This window comes from Thermothelomyces thermophilus, chromosome 7 (genome assembly GCF_000226095.1).
Source record: "Thermothelomyces thermophilus ATCC 42464 chromosome 7, complete sequence".
Classification (NCBI taxonomy): Eukaryota; Fungi; Ascomycota; class Sordariomycetes; order Sordariales; family Chaetomiaceae; genus Thermothelomyces; species Thermothelomyces thermophilus.
In genome coordinates this window covers 3,122,644-3,143,984 of record NC_016478.1, presented here as the reverse complement: position 1 = coordinate 3,143,984, position 21,341 = coordinate 3,122,644, and the positions used below count along the sequence as shown (strand labels likewise).

Sequence of the window (21,341 nt, the reverse complement as noted above, 5' to 3'; positions counted from 1 at the left end):
AGCCACTCTAGCCAAGACGACGTCTCCAGCCAATAGATATACTGTGTATGGAGGGTCTTCGTGCCCCGTTGGTCCTCTGATGCCACCCTGTCGTGAACATTCCGAGCCTCAGGCTAGGGTAGGCTCAACCCCCTGGCCACGCTCTCGTTAAGTATCCACCAGATCCAAACTCAAAATCAACCGCGTCTCTCCTTACCAACTATTCGCCCTACACTCACGGATTACACATCCCCCTTCCCCACTCTGTCTAGCCTGTCTCAATGTAAGAACGCCGCTGCCGGTCTCTATCCCCACTCACCCGCCACGGTCTAAGCGGGCAGGTCGTGCCGAGGCAGGGGATAGCCGTAGAGAGAGAGAGAGAGAGAGAGAGAGAGAGTGCGTGTGTGTGTGTGTGCGCGTGTGGGACGGGAAAAGAGAGTTTGAGGGAGAGAGAGTGGGGGAAAGAGAGAGAGAGAGAGAGAAATGGTGGCGGCACCATCCTGGCGGCGACGACGGTGGTTCGAGCCCCAACCCTGGGCTCTCCTCCGCGGCGGCGAGGTCGAGGACCCAGGCCGCCCCGTGACCACCACTGCCACCACCGCCGCCATCGCCGCCGGGCTGGCAGCGCTGAGCGCCTCCGGGGCACACCGGTTGTCGTCGCTGTCCACGGCCGCCGGCGGCGTCAGCCAGGCGGGCGAGGTCGTGTCGGAGGCGGTCTGCTGGGCGCTCCTGGCTGCGGTGGCCGGAATGGTTGGGAAGAGGAGGAGGAGGAGGAGGTCGGGAGCGATGAGGGCGCGGGCGGATGAGGGTGATGACGAGCTCCTGGAAGGAGGGATGGGCCTGCTGTGGCCGGATGATGGTGCGTCCGCCGGCGGCGGCGGCGGCGGCGGTGCCGGTCATGTCGGCGGCAGCAAGGACGCGTCGGAGAGGTCGGTATGGGCTGTCGCGGCGGGGATCGTGGTGGCCTGCTGCTACGCGGCCGAGATCGGGGAGATCAGCCTCTTTGTAAGTCATCCCTCTCTCAGCTGCTTCTGTCATACGCGGTCGGAATGGGATCCTGATTCAGAGATCATGCCCCAGCCGGCGTTGACACCGCTTCTCCTGGTAGCGGACAGGAAGCTCCGGCCCCGGATGGCCCCGAGTCCCCCCCAGTCTGGGCTCGCCGCCCTCGCCAACACGGTCTGGGGCACGACCCTGGTTGCCGCAGTTGCGATGCTCGCCCTGGTCGATTGGAGTCTCCTGGAACTGGCGCTGCCACTCCTTCCGGCGGCCGCGCTGCTCCTTGTTTACGCTGCCTTGATGCCCCGGTCCGCCGGTGGTCCTCGCCTTCTCCCGCTTATACCCGACATCGAAGAGGCCATCCAGCCCCTCTCTCACAGAATTCTTATCCTTCTAGGGGGTGTGCTAGGTGTTCAAGCTTGTGCATTTGGGATACAGAGCATTGAGCTGGGCTGGACCGTGCCTCTGTTGGGTTTGCTCAAAGCTGGCTTTTGGCACTTTTCGATCCAGACGGTAGGTTTTTTTTTTTTTTTTTGTTCCTTCCCTCTCATCGTGGGGGTCCTATAATTATTTACTTCTCTGCAGGCCCGCCACACCTCCTGGTGTACTGCCACGACGCTGGGGACGTTTGGCTTGGTGGCCAGCCAAGACCCCTCGTTTCAGCTCTCCGACCTCGATGCCGCCTTGCCCGTCATTGTCTCTCTTCTCGTCCTTGCTCAGCTGGTCTCGGCAATTCCGAAGCAGGCCAGAGGCAGGCTGCTCCTGTGGGCTCTATGCCTCGTCTCTGTCGGGCCGTACCTGGCCAATACGGCGGCCATCGGGAGGGCGCAATCGGCAGCCTTGCATTCGCTCGAGCACCCGGTCGAGGTCCTTATACGAAGTGCGAAGGCCGACTTTGAGCGGCTGCTGGAACGGCAGTCGAGGACGTACTCGGCCGCGGTGGAGGAATATCGACGCCGGTACGGGATCGAGCCGCCCCCCGGATTCAGAGAGTGGTTCGAGTTTGCCGTGGAGAATCGATCGCCCATCGTCGACGAGTTCGATATGATTTCCGAGTCCGTCTCGCCATTTTGGAGGCTCGGCGGCAAAGAGGTGGCGCAGATCATGGACGAAGCGTACGACACGGCCGGCATCGACCTGTGGCTCTGCTCCTTTTCGGGCGCCACCGCAGAGACCAGCTGCAGCCATCCCGTGCGAACGTTCGACAGGCACATCGGAGACCTGTTCAACACGTTGTTGGGCGATCTTCCCGGCGTCCTGCCAGATGCCAAGTTTTTGGTCAACCACCTCGACGAACCGAGAGTCCTCATCCCGCCGGGATCGGGACCTCCAAGCCCGGACAAGAAGAAGACCCTCAGCGTCACCGACTTTGCCGAGCGCCCGACCTGGGACGCCATCACCAAGTACTGCGGCGCCTCACGGGTCGACCGGGAGCGAGGGCGGCGGTCACCTCCGCCTCCGCCTCCCCCGGTCGAGACGTACGGGCTCCCGCTCGTGACCAACCTCAGTGCCGCGCTCGACCTCTGCGCGCACCCAGAGTATGCGGAGACGCACGGGCTGTTCCGGGCGCCGGCGTCGTTCCGGCTGATCGAGGGCCTGGTGCCGGTGCTCTCGACGGGGAAGCCGTCGACCATGTCGGACATTCCGTTCCCGTCGCCGGCGTACGTGGTGGAGCCCGAGTTCCGGTACGAGCCGTCGGACGACGTGCCCTGGTCGCACAAGTCGGACCACCTGTACTGGGCCGGGTCGACCACGGGGGGCGTGGCGAGGACGGACAACGACTGGCGCCGCTTCCACCGCCAGCGCTTCCTCGCCCTGGCGCAGAACTTGGACCCCGAACAACAACACATCTACCTCCGGCAAGAAGAATCCAACGACCAGTCAGCGCCCGCCATCCGAGCGACCCGGACCGGCTTCCTCAACACGCGGCTGTACCGGGCGTACGCGACGCGCATCTTCCAGTGCCGGCCGGGGGCGGTGTGCCGGCGGGAGCGGGCGCACCTGCGCGGGCGGGCGCGGTGGGCGCGGCAGGCGGCGGGCGCGGCGCTGCGGGCGCGGCTGGTGCTGGACCTGGACGGCAACGGCATCTCGGGCCGGTTCCGCCGGCTGCTGGCGTCGCGGTCGTGCGTGCTCAAGCAGACGGTGCTGCGCGAGTGGTGGCACGGCGGCGGTAGTGGTGATGGCGGCGGGCTCGTCGTCCCCTGGGTGCACTACGTCCCCGTCAGCGTCGGCATGGGCGAGCTGCCCGAGCTGGTCGCGTGGTTCCTCGGCACCGACAGGGGCCGCGAGGCGGCGCGCCGGGTCGGCGAGGAAGGGGCCCAGTGGGCCGCCCGGGCGATGCGCGACGTCGATTTCAAGGTCTATCTGTGGCGCTTGGTGCTCGAGCTTGCAAGGCTGGCGGACGTCACGCGGGGGCCATTATTAACAGACTGACGAGGGTCAACGTGAAGGGTGGGAACCTTGGGTTGGATAACAGCGGCTAAAAACTTGTGAGAAGTTTTTTTTTGTTATTGCTCTGTTCCCATACATAATTTTCATTCAAAAGTGTGGTAGATGGATGGATAGATGCGGAAATCAACGATCTTCGTATAACTGCTATGGAGTTAATAGTGGTTGATGATGATGATGGAGAAGGAAGAAGGAAGAGGCTGACCAGGGCCACCCTGCAGGGAAGATGTGGGTGGCTACAACCCTGGTGGGGCCGGGAACCCTAGTGTAGTAGGGCCCGGTCCACCACAAAAAGTCATTCCCCACCTCGGCGGCTGCCTTGGCCATCGGACCGTTCCTGCGCCGCAGCCGAACAGGAACTTATCTTATCGATTGTGGGGTCTGTTGACCGGCAACCACGCCTCAAAAACACTCGGTCGACAGACCGCGACGGACGAGATCAGACTAATCCAGTTACTCGATTGCTAGTCGTCCGTAAGATGGTCGCACTACGTCCCTTCACGCCGCCAGCGGCAGCGTATGCTCTAGGATCAACACCGCGCGCCGTGCGATTTCGACACCCGGCCTACCCCAGCTCGGCTCCTGACCTTCTCGTGCTCATGGCCGCAGACGGCGGCGGGCTCGACTTCGATATTGCGTTGACAGCTTGCTGCATCGTTGCCGGCGTGGGCTGGGACGATGGGTACCTGGCACAGAAAGACTTGACGGAGGACGCCATTTTTCAACAAGTCAACCGCCCGAACGACGGCTTGCTCCACGGGAGCGAGTACTTTTTCTGCGTTAAGGGACACGACCCATCGTCATGTATATCTCCTCTCAGATACATACTTCTTTCTTCCTCCGCTGGAGTTGGAGCCACCTTGTCTGACTATAACCATTTCCGTTGCAGTCAAATATCCCGTCATCCCATCGTTCCATCACTGGCGCTTCCCGCACGGCAATCTTCCGCCGCCGTGGAGGAACCTCCAGTTGCCCGAGTTCATTCTGCCACGTCCGACTCTGAAGGGGCCTGCGGCGGCAATGGATCGCGACATTACGTGCCGGATATCTGGCTATATGGATGCCGTTGAGAAGGCACACCTCGTTCCGGAGGGAGAAAGGCTTTGGTTTGTATCGAACAAATTGGATAGGTAAGGTTTCGTGCTGCTTTTTGCGCTCTCGAGAGTGTAGTTGTACTATCGATTGACTGATGGAAGCTGACGATTAATCACTTGTAGATACTGCCGGCGACCGCTAGAAGTAGCAGCTATCAACGACGACAAAAACATGCTCATCCTCCGTAAAGACCTGCATCATCTCTTCGATGCTCGGCGCTTCACCTTCGTGCCTAAACAATTTGGCGCATATACATCCGAGTCTTTCCAACTTGTCACTCACGTGCTGCTGCCGTCGGGCTCGCCTGAACTGGTGGGCCTATATCATAACCGCTTACCCCAGCCGATTCGCGGCATCAGCGTCGAGTGCCTCTTCGCACGCTTCGCCTGGTGCATATTCACGGATGAACATATGCCGTTCTTCCTGTCGGAACTCGAATACGTCGTTCGCCTGTGGGACAAGGCCAGAGGCGAGACCGAAACCAGAACCCTGAGAGGACTGGATGTCAGGTCTAGTGCTCAGGTTTTTGAGTCCGCGCGATCCCAGAATCGAAGTGTCAGTCCAAAGAAGAGGTCGCTTTCGACCCAGGGCGACGGCCGGCTCGATAGCGGCGATGGCTACTGGTCAGACGACGATGATAGAACTAGCGATGATGACGAATGCGGATGGTTGGGCGAGCCACCGAGGGGCCGACGACGGAAGCGTAGCTGGGAGGGGTTGGAGCGAGATGATGGACAAGTGCCAGAGTCATGGGCAGCCAGCTCGGTCAATCGGAGCCCGCTGTTTCAAAAGAGGAGGGAGAAGGGATAAATTATTCAAAGATTCAGCAAAACCAAAGGAGACAAACCACTCGAGGTCGGCGCCAAGCGCCCGTTAAACCTTTCAGTCGTCTCCTGCCCTCTCTTCAGGAAACATGGACCGCCCGGGCCTCTTCACCGACGTCCACTTCCAGAGCAATCATGCTTCTGCGCCGAGACTCAGGAGGGGTTCGGAAGAACGGCCGCGCCTCATTGCGCAGTGGCGCATGAGCCTCCCGAGAGGCTCTTTTGAGAACACGCGGCGAGGCGTATGAAAGCGCCTTGATGTTGGTCGAACCGACGCGCCGCTATAACCTCGGGGACATTCTGTATATTGCGAGCCGCGTTGAACCCCGCTGACCACTGAACCAAGAGCGGGCTGAAGCACCAATGATGGTCCAGGCAGGATCAATGGTGACAATCTTCTGGAATATGCCCTTGGTTCTCTCTCGTCTCTGCGATATCACAGTGTACCTGGATTTTGACTTGAAATCCGGTATGAGGGAAAGTGTTTCCAGCCCCCTGCGTGTGCAAGACATACTTGTTCGGTCCTGATAGTCGGACGTCTGATGAACTTCGATTTGGCTGACGTTGATCAAACTGATGGTGGTGCACATATCTGGCCGCCAAGACGTTGCTTACCTACCTACACAGTAACCGGCTTCCTTGTAGGGAGGAGAGAACTGGGTAGGGTCATAGATGTTATGACCAGTTGCCTAAAACAATCACAGAAAAAACTATATCAACTAACCTGGCTCAGGCAGGGGACACGTGAAGCTAAATATATACACGTGTAAGCCTTCCGTGCCACGCCCGTCAAAGTGAACCAAGCTTTACACTTAAAAGCTTGGCAGCGGATTCAGCTCTTCGTACTTATAACTCTTTTCCGCACATCCGCGAACGAACACAAATGCTGTGGGAAGGGCGCAGAGGACACCATGTTTAATTAGCTCTGCGGACCTCGGTCTCGGTAACTTCTGCCCAGTTGAGCACCGAACCACATTGGCACCTGCTCAGCTTCCATTGTTAAAGTGCGGGTAGGGCAGCAGCGGGCAGGTGAATCAACTGCCTAATTGGGACAATACCTGCCCTTCACGGTCGGCTCGGCGCAACATTTAGGGCGGCTTACACGCGACGGGCGGTTCCACCAGCAGGATCGGCGCGTTCTAATTTTGAACCTGAATAAGTTCCACCCATCGGCCTCGCATACAAGTATTTACCTATGAACGTCTTCTCTCTCTCTCTCTCGATACAGATGCGTACTAGGTACTAAAATAACCTAGACTACGCCTGCCTTGCGTATCGCTCTTTCGTCAAGGCAGCGAACCGCCAATTTGTTCCCCCCCCCTTTCCGTCATTTGGATCTCACGATGGTGTCCTTCAGCTTCACGGCGCTCGCGGCGCTCGCGGCGTTCGCGGCGTCGGTCGTCTCGGCGACGGTGCCCAGCTCGGCCCGGTTCGACCTATCCAAGCCGTCGTACGACCTCTACCGCAACAAGCCGCTGCACGACGACACGGTGCAGCAGGGCTTCGCCTTCGACAACGTCAACCGGCGGCTGTTCGTGTCGCAGCGCAAGAACGGCGCGGGCGAGACGTCGGGCGACCTCTGCATCACCCAGCTCGACTTCTCCGGCAACGAGGTGGGCCACATGTACCTCGAGGGGTTCGGCCACGGCGTCTCGTTCGGCGCGCAGGCGGACGGGTCGGCGACGTACCTGTGGACCGAGGTGGACGCCAACGACAACGGCTACGGCAAGCAGCTGGCGCGGTTCAAGTTCACGAGCGGCAAGACGCTGACCAAGTCGTCGAGCGAGCTCAGGAAGTTCAAGCCGGTGGCGGCGGCCACGGAGCACACGTGCGCCGTCGACCCGGTGCACAACCGGCTGGTGGTGCGCTACCACCTCGAGGGCTCGGGCAAGCACATCGCCGTCTACGACCTCGCGGCCGCCACCAAGGGCGACTTCTCGTCCCCGCTGGCCGACTTCAAGCAGCCGCTGCCCAAGACCAAGGGCAAGAACTTCCAGGGCTACACCGCCTACGGCCGGTACCTCTACCTGCTCTGGGGCGACTCGTACGACGTCAGCGCCGAGCTCAACTCGGAGGTCGCCAGCGTCGACATGAACACGGGCGAGGTCGTCCAGGGCCCCCTCATCACCAAGGCCGGCTCCACCCTCAGCTTCCGCGAGCCCGAGGGCCTGGCCATCTACAAGACGGCCGCCGGCCAGGTCCGCCTCTTCCTCGGCTTCGCCTCCGGTAAGGCTGGCGACCGGAGGTCCAACCTCTTCTACAAGAACGTGACCGTTTCTTGAACGACGTCCCTAGGCAGATGGCTTCCCGGGCCTCTAATTAAATCAGAGAGCGTTGCATTGGCAGTTAGGCGTGGCTATCTTGACACAGGTCTTCCAGACCTTTCCCTACATAATGGAGTGCATTGGAGCATGTCTCGAACAACGGCGTTGCAGTTGCCAATTGTCATACTATAGATAACAAGCCTTGCCCAAAGCATCGCTACGGTTTTCCCTGGTCATCAAAATGTACATACATACCTATTATGCCTTGCCGCCGTCGCGGGCACGTCTAAGACCCGCTTTTAGAGTGTAGCCAATAACTAGACGAAAAACCATCCACCACCACCCACCCCCCCTCCCTTTCCTCGTCTCCCCAACCACGCACTTATTAAAAAGTAAGCGTTCTAGACCACAGGGGTGCGTATCGCTGTTTCAGCCTTACGGCTTCCGCGGAGACTTTTGACCGGGAGAATAAAAACAACCCAAGGTGCCATCTTGCGATGTTGCAATCGGCTCGAAAGAATGGGAACGCAAGATTCCCGAATGCTTAGCTAACTACCTAAGTAGGTACTGTACCTTACATCTTAGCCGGGTGCCGTGCCCCATATCCTTGCAGAGAAAAAAAAAAAGGAGCAGACAGACCCGTCGCGCCAGACAAGGCGACACTGTGACACATGTGTATCCCATGTTCCTCCACACGCCCGAAGAAGTGCCGTGGCGCATCGCCCCGTGGGGCATACACGTGTATGTACGTACCGTGTCCGGACGGCGCGGTCCCGAACGCCATCAACGCAAAAAAAAAAAAAAAAAAAAAAAAAAAAAAAAAAAAGCAAGCCATCGGGAGCCTGCAGAGGCGAGGCGAATTTGACCGAACACAAAATCTTGCGTGGGGCCCGATCGAGGAACGCTCCTGTCATACTGGGTGGGTTTTGCGCCATTTGACAGGGCCAAAGGCCGAGATCGCGCTCCCATCGCTGCCGTCGTTCGTCGCCCGTGATGTGTGTGACTGCAGCCTATATGCCTCGAGCACTAAGCTGTACTAATGGGGGAAGTGGGTCACATGTCTGTAATCGGTAGTGCATGCAACGACTGCCGCCACCGCGCTCGCCGGATTTTGTCCTGCTTCCTGCCGGTGCTTAGGAGGGAGCTCTCCGACTTGATGTCAAATCTTGGCCGTGCTAGAATGAGCAGGCCTGCAGCAGACAAAACACCAAGGAAAAATGTTCTATTTTGGGTGCCAAGTTGGCCGGTTATGGTCTGATCGGTTTGGGGAGGGAAGGCAGGCTAGCTCCTTACGTTAATCCCAGTCGGGTGAGAGAGGGAAGAGGGGGACAGTCAACCACTGTTAAGACAAGTACTATGTTAATTGGCCAAAAAAATTGGGATTATTTCAGGAGAGCTGAGCAGCGAGAAAAGCTGTTTTCAAGATTAGTCTCATCGAAGTATATATACATTGATTAGATAATTTTAGTTTTGTTTTCTCCGTTTCTGATGCACGCGCTTGCGTGTTTGCTCCTGGCATCATCCGAACCGCCGTGATAAGCTGCGTGGGGTTATGACCGCTATCCAGGCGTCCCCTGTTGTAGTATAATTAGTATAGTGTACTGTGGTAATTGCGTAATGTGGAGTGGTCCCTGAGAAGCCCACCGCCCGTCTCCACCACGTCCGAGATCTCCCAAAAATAACTAAACCTTATCCTGACCCTGCGCTGCTATTTTCGTTTTCTGATCCTGGTAAATTGAGGACGAATACTCGACCGGGTGATCGGTCGCCATTAGTGTAGAGGCCCCGTAAGGCGGCTCGGCATCCCGGCCGCGCTTTGCCGGATGTTGCGTCAGAAGGAGGATTTGTCTGGGAGATTTATTGCCGCGACGGCTGGAACCGGGTGTCAAAACGGTTGATCTCGTGCTCAGCGCGCGCCTCGTAATGCCCGACGCGACCGGCGGGATCTCCCGCCAAAGGCTGCTCGGCAAGCCGTCCGTACATTGAGCCATCCTCTGCTGCGGGCTGGGCCAGATATTGCACCATCTGTGGGGATGGCTGCGACTGGGAGGACGCCGCGGTTGAGCTTGAACCGGCTGTCGGAGCCTGGGTGGAACCGCTGTTTGCGCTGCTGGGGTATTGGCTTGCCAAGGTCAGTGCGGGGCATTTTATCTCCGTAACTATAGTACCGTACGGTACCAGAGAAAACCAAGAGCCGCAAGGCGAGGGTCTCGTCACAGGTTCCCCAAAAGGCAAGAGCAAATAAAGAAAGCGAGAGCGGTGGAGTAGAGAGAGGGTGTGGAGGAGGGTGTAGCAAGAGAGGGAAGAGAAGAGACATGACCAACATCTCGACTGCAGCCACATACCTTAACGCCATTGTTTTTCTGTTTTGCTTCGTTCTTTGTTCTCAGTAGGAAGGTAAAGGTGAGCAAGGCGGCTCGGTGGGGAATCTCAATGTCTGTGTGAAGGTTGAGTGCTTGGTTCAACCCTGAGAGTTCTCCATGTGTAATATCGGATCAAGGCTTGACGAAGCACAAAAAGCCTACAGGCGGGCAACGCTGATGAGTGTCTCGAATGTATACAAGTGTTGATGACAAGAAAGAAGAGACGGGAGGAGTGAGAAGTTGGCGGAGGGATGTTGTCGGGTTATTAGTAGTGGTAAAAGGCCCTCCGAGGGCGTAAGAGGCGCCTGCAGAAGAACGCCGAGAAAGAAAGGGAAAATGGATCTCACCGTCTCCTGCGTATGCCAGCAGGGGTAGAGGGGGTGGATTCGCACACCAGTGGACCGCCGTCTGCATGGTATTACTCTCGCTCCTTTTGGTCTCACAATGGACCTCGAGCCATGGGTGACCCTTAATTACTGCGTAGTGTAGGTACAGCACCTAGGTTAGACCTCCCCGACACAGTCCGCTGGTGCATTGCCCAAAGCACTTTCTCCGCAGTGCGGTTTGATGTTGGACATAAACCTGGTCAATAAACATCCGACTTGGTTATTGGACGGATGGTTGGGGAGGCAGATACGGAACTTCGCAGGAGTGGAGTTCCGAAGGAAAAAAGTACATAATAAACACTGCACTAGACCTTAAGTGATCTGCTTACCAATTTGTTTCCCTATCAGGTTTGCGATGGTCCCGCTTCGTTGTTTTTTCGGTTGCTGGTGGAAGGCTCCTGAATTTGTTACGTCGACCCCATGTAGGCTGAAGTCTCGGTACTAGCTCAACTGCCCCGACCGTTGCTCACATTGGCGTAAACGTTGATTTCCCGGCATATCGTAGACACTCGCTCGTTCCCGTCGCTAATTTTTCTAGTTTGGTTGTGTTGGCTATTGTTTCAGGTTCAGCCGGAGTGACAGTCCGATCGGCTCGGTCCACCTCCCTCATTGACGGGAAGGGGCAAGGCTGCGTAGAAGAGCAGCAAGACCCCGTTCACGTTCGGGGAGGGAACCGCCACAATGCCGCTGCAGACATGGGCCGTTGCTTGGTTCGGACGCCTCGCGCCTTACGCCAAGCAGGATCAACAGGCGATGTCACACCTAGCAAGATCGTGTCACCCTACCTTTCGGATAGGAAGAGGAACCTAATATACTGCGTTACTCTCTGGATGAAGCGGTGTACTGCGGTGTGGCTGCTTTCGGCAGGGGCCCAAGAACCCGGAATGGGGGTCTTTTGGCAACAGGTCGGAAGCCTCCACGATCAGCAATGGACGGATGCAAACTTGTGACTTTCTGCCGTGTCACTTGCACGATGGGTACGAAATAATGTCCCAACGAATATACTGCGAATCTCTTCAAGTAGCCGCGTGGCTGCGTCGATTCAGGAGCAAAACGAAAAGACAAGCCGTTTTGGCGAGGAAGTCTGGGCCGGGCCATGCTGCGTAACTCTCGTTCACTTCCTGGTGCGATAGCTTCATTGGATGAGGGGGAGGTGAAGGTGAGGAGAAAATGGTTGTGGGGCACATCCCAACCTTAGGTACTGCACGTCCACGGTACCTATGCCAAACACGCTGCAGCATCCGCCTTCGAAGAACGGAGCAGGAGTACCTTACTGCAAGCAGAGAAATTCGTCCTGGGCAAGGTACATCTGGACAGGTATTCAGTACCTTGGGTACTGTCAATTTCATCCTACCAACAGACGCAACTTCTCTTTCCTCGGTAAGCATGGGCCGAAACGGAAGGAGCGCTACCAGCTCTCGTACATCCGGTTTACCGACACTGCCTGCGCTGCGCTGATTGCCTGAACGTTGAGAACTCGGAATCTCACGTTGCTACAACGGGGACAGTCCGCGCTTTCGGTACCGCACGCTGCAACCGCGGGGATGAGTGCCCGTGTTGCGACGGGGAGCTTCAGAGAGAGAGCGTGGGATTGCCACAACAGGATGTAGTGGGGCCCAAGCTATTCCGTTGTATGTCCCTACCTCAGGTATGTACATACATTACGCACCGATGTACGTACCTATGTACGTACATACATACATGCATACACAGAGGCATGCATACGCAGTAGTTCGTAGTACCGAGTTGACGATTGGATCAGAAACGTTGGTGGAAAGGGGCCTAGATCCCTGCTTGTCGAGGTACCTAGGGGAGGAACTCCGAACGCAGAGAGGGGCATCCGAGAACGTCAAGCAAGGTCCGTGCTCCAATACACGATTAGCTTGTGCCCCGGATTTGAAGGTCGCAATCAAGAGGACAACAGCAATGCAGGATGGCCAGAGCTTCAGGGCACATTGGTACCGAAGCGAATAAGCCGTGACGGTCATCTCCGGCTCCAATGGTACACGAAATGCTGGGAGCCTGGATCAATTTTCGTAGGCCAACCAGGAGCGAATTGGCAATGAGAAAGAGGGGTTGCGCACGCCATGATCTCGTAGTTGTGTATGCTAGTGTGCCCAGATCTCGTAATTACGTAGAGTGCCCTAGGCTCGTAGGTGCCTAGTGTATTAACTACTGCGTTGCATCCTCTGCTGGATTTGCTGGGCTTCCCGCGGCACCTGCAGTTGCTCAACACCTACCGACGACGGACTCAAAAGTGGGAGGCAGCCAAGGCCGGATGCAAGGTCCAAGTGGATGAACTTCAAAGTTCAGTACCTCCAGCTCTCTCATTCGGCCCCGGGAGTGAAGTGGGGCAGCACCCGTTGTCGACGCGTTGCGTTTGAATCGAAACGCCTGCCGCCTGACTGTAATTGCCTTCATTGATCTTGGATCTCTGTTGCGCCCTGGATACCTAGGTAACTAGTACACGTATCTATGTACATATATGAGGTTCATCCTGTACAAAACGAAGTTTAGGTGGCCCTGTTAGCGAGCGGATGCGCCTGTATGTATGTACGGATCCGTACATACGAATACACTATGTACATACATACATACGAGATCGCTGCAATATCGAGTAGATGGTACCTGATCCGCGAAACAAGCCTGCACCAGTGCGACAGGGCGCCAAGAACGAAACGGTGGCAAAGAACGAAAGGGTCATGATGTGGGTCTGGGCTCCCGTGCCCGAGGGAGGGGTGCTCACTTTACACGGATTCCAGATCATCTGTGGGGGCTCATCCTGGTTCGCGCCCTCTTCTCTCACACATTGCCAAGTTAGCTGAAGAGCGTTTCCGCTAACGCATCCCACAGATTTTGACAGCCACGCGAGCCACAACAGCAAGGAATGAACAGCACACGACACTTCCGGTTTCCGAGTCACTGCTACTCTATCCTAGCACACCGAAGCGGTCTGTGATTCTGTGATACTCGGAATTTACCTCATGTACGCCCGAAGTACCTAGGTACCTTTAGGAAATTTTCATTCGACCCACATTGCCCTCGGGGCGGTCATTCGGGAGAAGCCCACCGGGGAGGCACGCCCGCCGAGAACAACGTCGGCTGTTTCTGCGGGATGCTTCCCCATTCAGGTTCCCGAATGGCGAGCGCCAGCAACATTACGCCAAGACAGCAAGGTTCGGCAAGTGTGAAGGCGAAACCGCCAGCTCATAGCGCAAGCCAGCAGCATGCACACTTGATAGGTATGTGTGCCCGTTCTTCCATTTTGGACGTTCTTCCATTTTGGACGTTCTTCCATTTTGGACGTTCTTCCATTTTGGACGTTCTTCCATTTTGGACAATTTGGATAGTTCGTTACGGAGTACAACAGCTCAAGAACTTCCAGCGCCAATGCTTCCATTCCGCGCTGCAAAGACTGACCCATCTGTCTGCCTCGCAAAGGCACTGTCTCGCCCTAATACCAATGTGCATTATATGCAGTCCGTACAACGTAAATACCTACATATCTAGTACACTAGCGAGGACAGTTGCGAAGACCGAAATACCCTGCCAGTGTGTTGCAGGAGCTCACGCCTGACGATCTTGATGCGAATTACGGCAACTAACCCACGACAACTGTCCGCATTAAGTTACCTTTTCCTTGGGCCTGCATACGCACATGCGATTGCCACGCAGCAATTGCGACCAGACTCGCCAGTTCTACAAGGGTTACAGGGTATTCGAAGTCGGGGTCGCGAATTGATGCTCCTACCAACCAGGGTATACGCGTACTGCGCATGGAATTCCGGGTGTACATCAGGTATGCACATTAACAAATGGCTTACACGGTTTCTCCTACGGCACTAATGTTGCACAAGCATTCGGCGTGGTGATCTCTAAAATCCGGAAGCTTCTTTCTGAACCAGAGCTCTCGCCCAGCAGCCGTATGATGTCATTCAACCCGGCGCGCCGTGCAGGTCACCGAACGGGCTGGACCAAAAGCCATGCATCTGCCCCTGTCTGTGTGTAGCGGAGCGAATCGCTTTTTCCCTCCTGTCGATCTGCAGGACTGCCGTGTGGAGTCCTGGTACCGTAACCTGTACGGATTACACTACGGGTTAGTTAAACGTAGGGAGCGGGCGCGCGCGACAGGGGGGGTGAACCTCGAATGCGACGCAACGGTGCTCTCTTTCGTGATGGAGTGTATTCCGTGGTTAAATCCGCAAGCAGAGTTGATTGATTGGCAAATGACCGCGGCCCGTTGGCTCAAGTCGAGAACACGACGGCGCCGAGGAAACCAGCGAGTATCACCAAAAACTCGCCTTGCCAAGAAACAAGGCATACGGAATTGCTTGAGTGAAGTACTACGTAGATACTCATCATCTAGTGTACCTGCAATGCGCTCCTTACTCAAAATTTGCCCTCTGGACGAGTTGTCGTTGGAGGACGGGATGGGGGATGGCCAGTGGAAGCATGCTTAGTACTCTGTAGTGTACATAGAGCGCGCAGACCCACTTTGCTAGTCCCGATCACACTATATCTTGGCACCCGTCCCCCCCCCCCGGCGGTCGAGATTCGCGAGCTACTCGTCTTTCCCGTCTTATCGACCCCTTCTCCCCCGCCCCCCTGTCGAGATTCGCGAGCTACTCGTCTTTCCTATCTTGTCGACCCCTTCTCCCCTGCCCCCTGTCAAGATTCACGAGCTACTCGTCTTTCCCTTCTTGTCGACCCCTTGAACTACCCCCCCCCCCCCCGGTCGAGTTCCACAAGCTACTCGTCGAGTTGCTCGTCTCCCCCGTCTTGTCGACCCCTTGTCTCTCCCGTCTCGTCCCCCTCTTTGGTCGCCCTATCTTATTGGAGCTCTCATGTTCCCCGTCTCATCCCCCGTCTTGCACCCAGTCTTGTTACTCTAACTCGGTACTCCAGCTTGTTGCGACCGTTCTCGTCCTCGGCACTTAGATAAAATTTTTAATGCGTTTTGTTTCTCTTGACATATAGATATTCTCAAATCCTGTTGTGGAGGACTCCGGCCCTACCCGGGCCGTTACGCGCAGTGGGTACTTGACCTCTAGTGTACAAGTCCGTCGGGTCCGCGCGCAACGGCAGCCTGGTGGATTCCGCACATTCCTGACGGCAGGAACCAAAAGGAAAGGCCCAGAAACATGCAATATGTATAGGTACGACGCAGCCTCTCTGCACTACTGCGCCCGGGTTCGACCAAGACGTGCCGATCCCCGGAGCGACACCGCAACGCAAAACCCCTTATCATTTCATCTGACCGACGAACTTCACCTGCCACGCCCCAGTCTGCACTGCTGTGCGCTCCTGCGGTGTGCATGCCCACCTGCAGAAGCTGACACACTGGTAATTTGCGCTGCGTGGTTGGGCTTTCTCAGTTACCTGGCCCCCAAGTGCACGCCGGGGGTGTATGTATGTACAAGGATTAGAGGTTGTACATACATGTGTTTGAGTAACATTCAGTACATACAATACACTACCTACCTGCATGCGTAGGAGAACGGTGGGATAGCGCCTTGTGGTGTGGCTTGTTCCGGGCACGTCGCTGGCGACAAGCCGGGAGTCTAGACCACCGATCGGCGTGCTCTGAATCAATCTGTTACAGGCTCGAGGCCAGCCTCAAGAGACCCCCTTCATCGGGGAACAAGGCTCGAGAAAGCGTTATCTCCACATGTTCTCCGGTGCAATGTGGAAAAAAAAAACAAAGGATCCACCGGGTTCAGTGGTTCCGGAAGCCGGGAAAAATTGAAGGTCCTGCCCGGACTCGAACCGGGGTTGTCGGAATCAGAATCCGAAGTGATAACCGCTACACTACAGAACCTTTCAAGTTCCGTTGACGACCCTCGCCTTTCTTATACTTCATAAAGTGCGTTTCTCGCCCACGACACTCGGAAAGAGCGAGAGTCTGTAACTGACCCTCCCTCCTTTTTTGGACCGTTGTGTTGAAGTTGTGGTGTTGAAACAGTAGTTTACATGACAAGTGGCCTTTCTTCATTGAGGTTTTGTGTCGGGCTTATTCTTAATAATACAGACTCTCTGATGTTAGTAGAGGAGGCTGGCTTAACTAAAACGCGAACACAATTTACGATTCAATCCGTATTATTAATTAGTTCAACCTCAGGACCGCAAACCGCGTTCTCTATCTTTTCGGCGAATATTCGGGGGGGTTGTCAACCCCTTTTTCAAGCCGCCGTTGGCTGCCCCTTTCTCCAAGCAAGCCCGTACCTCTGCAACACCCAAGCCAGCGGAATTCCGAGGGAAACGATGGATGCGTAGACGGCGAAGCACCCTGCCGGTCCCAGGTTCTCAACCATTGGCTGCAAGATGGCCACCGCCCCGCCGGCACTCAGACAACGAACGAGATTGCTGGCCGCCTGGGCGGTGGCCGACCGGTTCATGTTGAGGTCCGTCAGGAGGGTCCCGCAGAGCTGAACAACCGCGCTGTTAGCACACTGGCCCGCCATCTATTAATTAAGCCGTGTATGGCTGCCCGGGACCATTCGCTTACCGTAAACGTGGCAGCCGTTGCAGTGCCCGTCAAGAGCTGCATGACGAGCATGACAGCAATGTGCTGAGGAGTGTGTTAATTATTCAATGCAGGCCTGGTTTCTTGTCGCATCACGAAAGGCAACACTTACCCAACGAAACTTGAGTGTCAAGCCATATCCGATAATCCCCGCCACTGTTGTCCCACTCAAGACGTAGATCCCTCTCAGCCGCGTCTTTTCGAGCGGAAACTCGGGTGACTTCCTGTCGTATTCGGCTCCCTCGTCCTTGCGCAGCCGGTCCACGGTGCGGCGGTAGTTCCAGTCGATAAATTTGCCTGACATCCCGTGAGCTTTTCCGATCTTCGGCACGGTTTGCTTCGTTTTGGGTAGGAATTAGCGTACCGGCACCGTACGATCCGAAACCGCCACCGACCCCCGAAGGTAGGTAGACCAACCCTGCCTGGATGGAGTTGAGCCCGTAAAGCTTGGAACCTTGGGCGTCGAGCGACGTCTGCAGCGCGGCCTTGACGGCATAGTTGATGGCAGTAATCAGGATGACCAGCAGTGACCCCTTGTTTGCTAGCACAGGCAGGCAAGCCAAGGGATTCGGGAACCGGAGCCTGGTTTTGGTTTTGGCGGGAGCTCTGTTCTCATGACCATCTCTCTCTCCTCCTCTCATCATCTCGGTATCGCGCAACCTTCTTCGCCTCCGAATAAGCGAAAAGACGGTCTGGTAGATGAGCCCTCTAGGCTCGATACTGCCGTTCCCCACGATCTTCCGCTGAGTTTCCGGAAAGAACAACAGCATGATAACAAAGTGCGATCCTGTGAGGATGGCCAGGAACCAAAAGATCGCACGCCAGCCAAAGGCCTGGGTCAGGCCACCGCCAATGACGGGTCCCAAGCTCGTGGCAAAGTCGGTCCTGGTGGCTGTCAGTTCCGGCAATTCTCTTCCTGTTCTCGGGGATCTTGTCACAGTCACACTGACATAAGAAGCAGCACCCCAACGAAGGAGCCCCTCTCATCAATCGTCGCAATGTCCGCAATAACCCCGTACGCAGCGCCGTACATCCCTATTAGGGTAACCGGATTAGCTTCCTTTGCTACGTATACATAACCTCTAATTCATTTTGTCGTCTCCGTGAACTGGACAGCCCCAGCTTGAGGTATCCACGGAAGGGCCCGCTCGGTAGCTTATCATCATCACCACCACCACCACCATCATCATCATCATCAGAGAATCAAACAAAGAAGTAAGCCACGGAATGAGGACAAGAAAAGGAAAAAAAAACTCACCGCTGCTCCCCGCGCTCTGCATCATCCTCAGCACGAGCAGGCCGGCCCAGCGGCGGACGAGCGCGATGCCGACGTTGGCGCCGACGGCGAGGGCGAACATGAGGGCGTAGACGGGCCGGCGGCCGCCGCGGTCGGCCATGTCGCCCACGAAGGCGGGCGCGACGCCGGCGACGACCAGGTACGACGTGACGGTCAGCTGGACCAGCATCAGCGACACGCCCAGGTCCTCGGCCACGCGCGTCAGCGCCGGGTAGTAGATGAAGGAGGACAGCGTCGAGAAGAGCGCGGCCAGCGAGGCGGCCAGCACCACGAGCGTCTTTTGCGCCCGCGTGAACGTCGAGAAGGGCGGGTCGTCGTCGTTATTATTATTGATCATGCCCCCCTCCCCCTCCGTTTTGGCCCTTTGCTTCTCCTTCTCCTTCTCCTTCTCGTTCTCCTCGCCCACCTCTTCCGGCCCAGGTCTCGCTCCTGGAGCGTAATTCTTGGTTGCGGTGCATGGACGTTCGCCATCAACGTCTGGGGATGAGCGAGTAGCGCTGCCAATTATGGACGGTGTAGCCGGTGATATTGTGAGTGCTGGGGGCGGCGGTTGTTCTTGCTGCTGCTGCTGCTGCTGCGGCTGCGGCTGCGGCTGCTTCTCGGTCGCAGTGGTGAGATCTGACGCTAACGAGGAGGTAAATGACTCAACGACCCCTGGACCGGTTGAGGGTCGCGAATTCAGAACCGAGGTCCCGAGTGAGGCCTGTGACGGGATTCCTGTTGCCATTTTGGGCAATGTACGGAATATAATTATTCACCACAGGCGTTCGCGGAATCGGGCGGCCTATGGTCAGGGGCATATCAAAACTCGGGTTCGCGGGACGCTTCGGCTGGGAGCGCTCCTTGTGAGATTACTGTGCTTTGAACCAAAAAAACAAAATCATCCAGTCCGAGGTTGAGAACATTGCAGAATAGGTACACTGGTGTTATTATTACATGAGCGGTTGGCCGATCGCGGGATGCGTTTGGTGTTTGGGTGTTGGCTCCGCCGTTTCGGGCGGCGCATGCGGCACCACCACATCCCAGGACGATGTGATCAAGCGATGTAAAGGTTGGTCAGATAAATCACATCACTAATCCCGTTGACAAACTTTGACACCTGCAGCGGTATATGCATGGCGGAATGGGAAGCTGCATGTTCTAGCTGCGACCTCGGACATGCTACCCGAACCCAACAGTGGTACTTCTGAGTACATTGCTGTAATTATCACAGTACGGAACAGAACTTGCAGAATCGGATGCACCCCTTGCGTTAACTTTCCCAGTTTCAGAATGGCCCGGCGGCCACACACTGCGAGTCTGAGTCAATGCACGGTCCGGGCTACTACGGGAACTATCGAGCGGACCGTTGCATGAACCGTCTTCGTGGCTTGCAGCCATAACGTCAAGAAACAGGCACTCGGCCCGTATGAGCTGACTCTGACCCGCTTGAATTGGGTATTGTTCAATCGTTGGCAGGAAGGAGAGTTTCGCCCTCGAATTAATATCTCTCCCAGAGCTCAAAGTATATCCGGTTCTCCTTCTCTTCTCAAGGTATAACAGCTAACAAAAAAAAAAAAAAAAAAAAAAAAAAAAAAAAAAAACTATTGCCGCCAAAGAGGTCATTATGGCTTACAGATGAGATTGGGCCAGTCCCGGAGGGCTGTTTTTTGCAGCCTCTTCCTCCAGCACACGCTCTACTAGAAGTCGCATGTTACTGACGAAACTGGGTTATGTTAGTCTCTTAACAACACTTGAACTCTGAAAAAGGGCACTTACATCTCCCGCAACTTGGGATCATGCGGGTAAAGGGTCGACAACAAGATTTGGCACCGGAGCATGTAGAGGGTGTTCCGGCTATCGACGTCTTCCTCCGGCTCAGAAATCGGAACATGCTTCCAGTACTCCTTTAGGTACGGCTTGCCGAGGGGGTACCTCGGGTTTCGAATGACACCGAGATCGACTGCTCGATCGGGTCAGCTGGCTAAGAGATCAATCGAGGTCAACGGCCGCACGCACCCTCATTATGAGCCCACATGGCACAGGCGTCATACACGCACACGGTCTCGCCGTCGCTCTGGTACTTGACATTGCCGGGCCAAAGATCTGCGTGGATCAAGCACGGCGTGACCGAGCGGCCGTCGCTCTCCAGTGGACGCAAGTACCGAGGCAACACCTTCTCAAAAAACAGCGGGCGCAGCCTCTCGAGCTCCTCGTGCGGCTCCCCGTTGTGGGCAGCGTCCTCCTTGTCAAGGAAATCCCTCATCTGTCTCGTCCAGAACTCTTCCCAGCTTTCCGACCAGGTGTTGTCCTGCTCGATGTTGCCAAAACGCGTATTGACAGGGAAACCGAACTTGCCAGTCGGCGATTTGCCCATGCTGCGACTGTGCAGGGCGGCAAGGGCCTTCATGTAGGACTCCTCGCGAGGGATATCGTCCTCAATCATCTCAACGAACTCGGCGAGGAAAAAGTGCTTGTCTGGACGGGACTTGTACGTGCCCGTGGCGACCGGACGCGGCACATGCTCCGGAATAAACTCGTAGGTGGCGTTTTCGGACATCCAGGCAGACTGCACGCAGCCGTAACCCTCCTCTCCTGATCCTTCCTTTTCAAAGAACACCTGGGAGCTGCCGTCGGGGAGCCTAACCTCGATCCTGTAGGTGTTGCAGTAGTCGCTCATACCGGAGGGCGTGACGGAAACCACCTCGCCTCCTTTCGGGAGGGCTTCGGCGAGCAAGTTAGTGCTTCTTATTGTGTGTCAGACTCGATACGGAATGAACTTACCGGCTAGGAGGTTCTCGTCAAGCTTCTGCTTCTGGTCCACATCCCTCACGTCGGTGGCCATGGTGGGCTCAGTATCGGCGTCCTGTAATCCAGTCCCAACAAGGTGCAAAGAGAAGGGGATGGAACCGGCGAGATCTCAGTAAGCTCCATGACATTTAAGGGTGGAGTAGTAGCTCTGCTTGTTCTGCCTGTTGTTCCTGTTGTGGCGGCACAGCAAAACATCCAAGTGCCGCTGTGCCGTTTGCGGCCGGGCCGTTGGAGTCCGGACCCGGTGGGAAGTTAAGACGGCGGCCAATTGAGTGTCTTGTTTCGGGCAATCAACCTGTATTCGGGTCGCCCTAACACTGATCACTTGTAGTAAGCTCGGTTGTTGGTTTCAAGTTGCAAACCGACAACAGCC

General features: G+C 56.3%; 7 protein-coding genes and 1 non-coding gene across 8 annotated transcripts; 3 read left to right on the top strand and 5 right to left on the bottom strand.

Moving 5' to 3' along the window:
* Nucleotides 1–462: 462 nt before the first annotated feature.
* Nucleotides 463–3,411, top strand: MYCTH_2072543 (glycosyltransferase family 90 protein; the record flags this gene model as incomplete). The annotated part of the gene is made up of 3 exons (XM_003667203.1): nt 463–984; nt 1,060–1,389; nt 1,564–3,411. The coding sequence occupies 3 exons, from the start codon at nt 463–465 to the stop codon at nt 3,409–3,411; spliced, it is 2,700 nt and encodes an 899-aa protein (XP_003667251.1).
* Nucleotides 3,412–3,717: 306 nt separating this feature from the next.
* Nucleotides 3,718–5,479, top strand: MYCTH_2312885 (uncharacterized protein). Its single transcript, XM_003667202.1, has 3 exons — nt 3,718–4,230; nt 4,316–4,556; nt 4,644–5,479. Exons 1-3 carry the CDS (start codon nt 3,906–3,908, stop codon nt 5,329–5,331), a joined length of 1,254 nt encoding a protein of 417 aa, XP_003667250.1. The 5' UTR covers nt 3,718–3,905; the 3' UTR covers nt 5,332–5,479.
* A 992-nt stretch (nt 5,480–6,471) lies between these two features.
* MYCTH_2312882 (uncharacterized protein) lies at nt 6,472–7,948 on the top strand. Its single transcript, XM_003667201.1, has one exon. The coding sequence runs from the start codon at nt 6,689–6,691 to the stop codon at nt 7,625–7,627; it is 939 nt and encodes a 312-aa protein (XP_003667249.1). The 5' UTR covers nt 6,472–6,688; the 3' UTR covers nt 7,628–7,948.
* A 1,470-nt stretch (nt 7,949–9,418) lies between these two features.
* Nucleotides 9,419–10,391, bottom strand: MYCTH_2312881 (uncharacterized protein). Its single transcript, XM_003667200.1, has one exon. It carries the CDS (start codon nt 9,632–9,634, stop codon nt 9,467–9,469), a length of 168 nt encoding a protein of 55 aa, XP_003667248.1. The 5' UTR covers nt 9,635–10,391; the 3' UTR covers nt 9,419–9,466.
* A 5,713-nt stretch (nt 10,392–16,104) lies between these two features.
* Nucleotides 16,105–16,176, bottom strand: MYCTH_t185. The gene has a single exon. It is a non-coding gene; the product is annotated as a tRNA-Gln (tRNA).
* A 264-nt stretch (nt 16,177–16,440) lies between these two features.
* Nucleotides 16,441–17,946, bottom strand: MYCTH_2312878 (uncharacterized protein). Its single transcript, XM_003667199.1, has 5 exons — nt 17,832–17,946; nt 17,246–17,766; nt 16,994–17,178; nt 16,864–16,926; nt 16,441–16,783 (listed from the first exon to the last, which is right to left on the bottom strand). The coding sequence occupies exons 1-5, from the start codon at nt 17,912–17,914 to the stop codon at nt 16,538–16,540; spliced, it is 1,098 nt and encodes a 365-aa protein (XP_003667247.1). The 5' UTR covers nt 17,915–17,946; the 3' UTR covers nt 16,441–16,537.
* A 1-nt stretch (nt 17,947) lies between these two features.
* On the bottom strand, nt 17,948–18,314 carry MYCTH_2312876 (uncharacterized protein). The gene has a single exon (XM_003667198.1). The coding sequence runs from the start codon at nt 18,276–18,278 to the stop codon at nt 17,964–17,966; it is 315 nt and encodes a 104-aa protein (XP_003667246.1). The 5' UTR covers nt 18,279–18,314; the 3' UTR covers nt 17,948–17,963.
* Nucleotides 18,315–19,892: 1,578 nt separating this feature from the next.
* On the bottom strand, nt 19,893–21,023 carry MYCTH_2312875 (uncharacterized protein). The gene has a single exon (XM_003667197.1). It carries the CDS (start codon nt 20,835–20,837, stop codon nt 20,160–20,162), a length of 678 nt encoding a protein of 225 aa, XP_003667245.1. The 5' UTR covers nt 20,838–21,023; the 3' UTR covers nt 19,893–20,159.
* Between the last annotated feature and the right edge of the window lie 318 nt (nt 21,024–21,341).